At 56.2% G+C, this 2,242-nt stretch overlaps 1 protein-coding gene across 1 annotated transcript in view; it reads right to left on the minus strand.

Annotated features, from left to right (window-relative positions):
* LOC103252665 (megakaryocyte-associated tyrosine-protein kinase) overlaps positions 1 to 2,242 on the minus strand; it is a gene marked incomplete at both ends in the record, with an annotated part of 5,438 nt that overhangs the window by 1,472 nt on the left and 1,724 nt on the right. The window contains 2 exons of the mRNA XM_021709213.1: positions 1 to 81; positions 1,770 to 1,835. Coding sequence (XP_021564888.1) covers positions 1 to 81; positions 1,770 to 1,835 — 147 coding nt within the window. The remainder of the gene's footprint in view (positions 82 to 1,769; positions 1,836 to 2,242) is intronic.

Consider the following 2,242-nt stretch of genomic DNA (forward strand, 5'->3'; position numbering starts at 1 on the left):
CCAGGAAGGCCTGGGCTGTCACGTCACACTTGATGTTCTTCACGGCCACCTTCTGTCCCAAGTACTCGCCCTGCAGGACGGCTGGGGGCAGGGTGGGAGGTCAGGACCCGGCGGAGATACCAGGATGGACGTTGCGACCTCCCCGCTGCCCCCGTGCAACACAAGCTGCGGCTCCCAGGCCCCGGGACAGTCCTCCTCCGTCCCTGCAAGCGCCAGACCTTGAGAGAGCATCACCGGAGCCGAGGTCCACAGAACCCTTGCCCCCCGCGGCCCGGCCCAGTCTGGGCTTGCCAGGCGGTCAAGCTCAAGATGGTTTTGACATTTTTCTGTATTTGTTTTTGAGGTGGGGTCTTGCTCTGTTGCCCAGGCTGGAGTACAGTGGGGCAATCATAGCTCACTGCAGCCTCGACCTCCTGGACTTGAGCGATCCTCCCACCTCAGCCTCCCGAGTAGCTGGGACTGTAGGTGCGTGCCATCATGCCCGGCTCATTTTTGCATTTTTTGTAGACACAAAGTCTTGCTATGTTGCCCAGGCTGGTCTCAGACTCCTGGCCTTAAGTGATCCTCCCACCTCAGCCTCCCAAAATGCTGGGATGAGAGGTGTGAACCTCTGTACTCTATGTTTACATTTGTAAAGGGTTGGGGGACAAAAATGGAAAGATAAACACGATTTTACAATATTTTACTTTTTTTTTTGAGTTGGAGTCTCACTCTGTCGCCCAGACTGGAGCGCAGTGGCCGCTCCCGGCCACCGCAGCCTCGACCCACTGGGCTCCGGCGATCCTTCCGCCTCAGCCTTCCAAGTAGCTGGAACTACAGGTGCGCACTACCACGCCCGGCTAGTTTTTGATTTATTGTAGAGATGAGGTCTCACTGCCCAGGCAGGTCTCGAACCCGCAGGCTCAGGCCATCCACTCACCTCAGCCTCCCAAAGGCGCGGGATTACAGGCTGAGCCACCGAGCCCAGCTAATATTTTACTATTTTAGAATATGTTATAAAAAATTCAAATTTCTATGGCTGAGTTACCGCGGCCACACCCATTTGTTTACATATTATCTGGGGCGGCTTACCTGTGACTATGGCAAGGCTGAATAGCTGCGATGGCAACCATCTGGCCTTTTAGAGAGAAAGTCGAGCGACCCCTGATCTGAGCCCCAGAACCTTCCAGAATGATAGTTCCAGGGAAAGGCATTTCAAGCAGAGGAACCAGCAGTACAAGAGCCCAGAAGGGAGGAGTCACTGACACTTCCTGGGCCCTGCTTGAGCTAATTTACTCCCGATGACAGCTACCATTAGGCCCTGTTACAGAGAGGGAAACTGAGGCTCAAAGAGCAGGGTTGCTCGTCCTCAGCTGCGAGGCTGGTGGGTGGTTAAGTCTGGATTTGGATTCAACTCTGAAGCCTCAATATGAAGCCCATGCCTTTTTTTTTTTTTTTTTTTTGAGTTGGAGTCTCACTCTGTCGCCCAGACTGGAGGGCAGGGGCACGCTCCCGGCCACCACAACCTCGACCTGCTGGGCTCCGGCAATCCATCCGCCTCAGCCTTCCAAGTAGCCGGAATTACAGGTCCGCACTACCACGCCCGGTTAATTTTTTATGTATTGTAGAGACGAGGTCTCACCAAGTTGCCCGGGCGGGTCTCAAACCCATGGGCTAAGGCCATCCACTCGCCTCAGCCTCCCAAAGTGCTGGGATGACAGGTGAGCCTGACAGTCACCAAGCCTGGCCAACCTCTACCTTTCTTCAGCCCCTGACCCAGCTCCACTCACCTCCAAACTCCCCCTCTCCAATCTGGGCTCCCAGCGTCAAATGCTGCAGGTTCAGTAACCAGCCGGCTGTGGGGCAAGACCCAGTCAGAGGGGTGGTGGTCCCCAGCCCCTTGGGGCAGGAGACCAGATGATGGCCCCCGTGGGGCCCCAGCTGTGGACACACACTTGAGTGGGTGTTGCTCCCAGTGGTGCCGGGGCCCTGTCTCGGACACCCCACTCCTGGTACCAGTTACTGCTGTTGAAAGCGACAGGACCATCTCGCGCTGATGGGAGCAGGACAGCATTTGTGGGAGGTCTGAGGGTGCGAATGGGCAGAGCTGTGTCTTGGTTCAGACCTTCAGGCCCCAGGCCTGCTCTCCAGGAAGTCCTCGTGCCAGGAAACCCTTCGGGTCTCAGAGATAAGGGCTGCCTTGTCTTTTTTTTTTTTTTTGAGTTGGAGTCTCACTCCGTCGCCCAGACTGGAGTGCAGCGGC

Source organism: Carlito syrichta, unplaced genomic scaffold (genome assembly GCF_000164805.1).
Source record: "Carlito syrichta isolate Samal-C Ts95f unplaced genomic scaffold, Tarsius_syrichta-2.0.1 Scaffold169223, whole genome shotgun sequence".
Classification (NCBI taxonomy): Eukaryota; Metazoa; Chordata; class Mammalia; order Primates; family Tarsiidae; genus Carlito; species Carlito syrichta.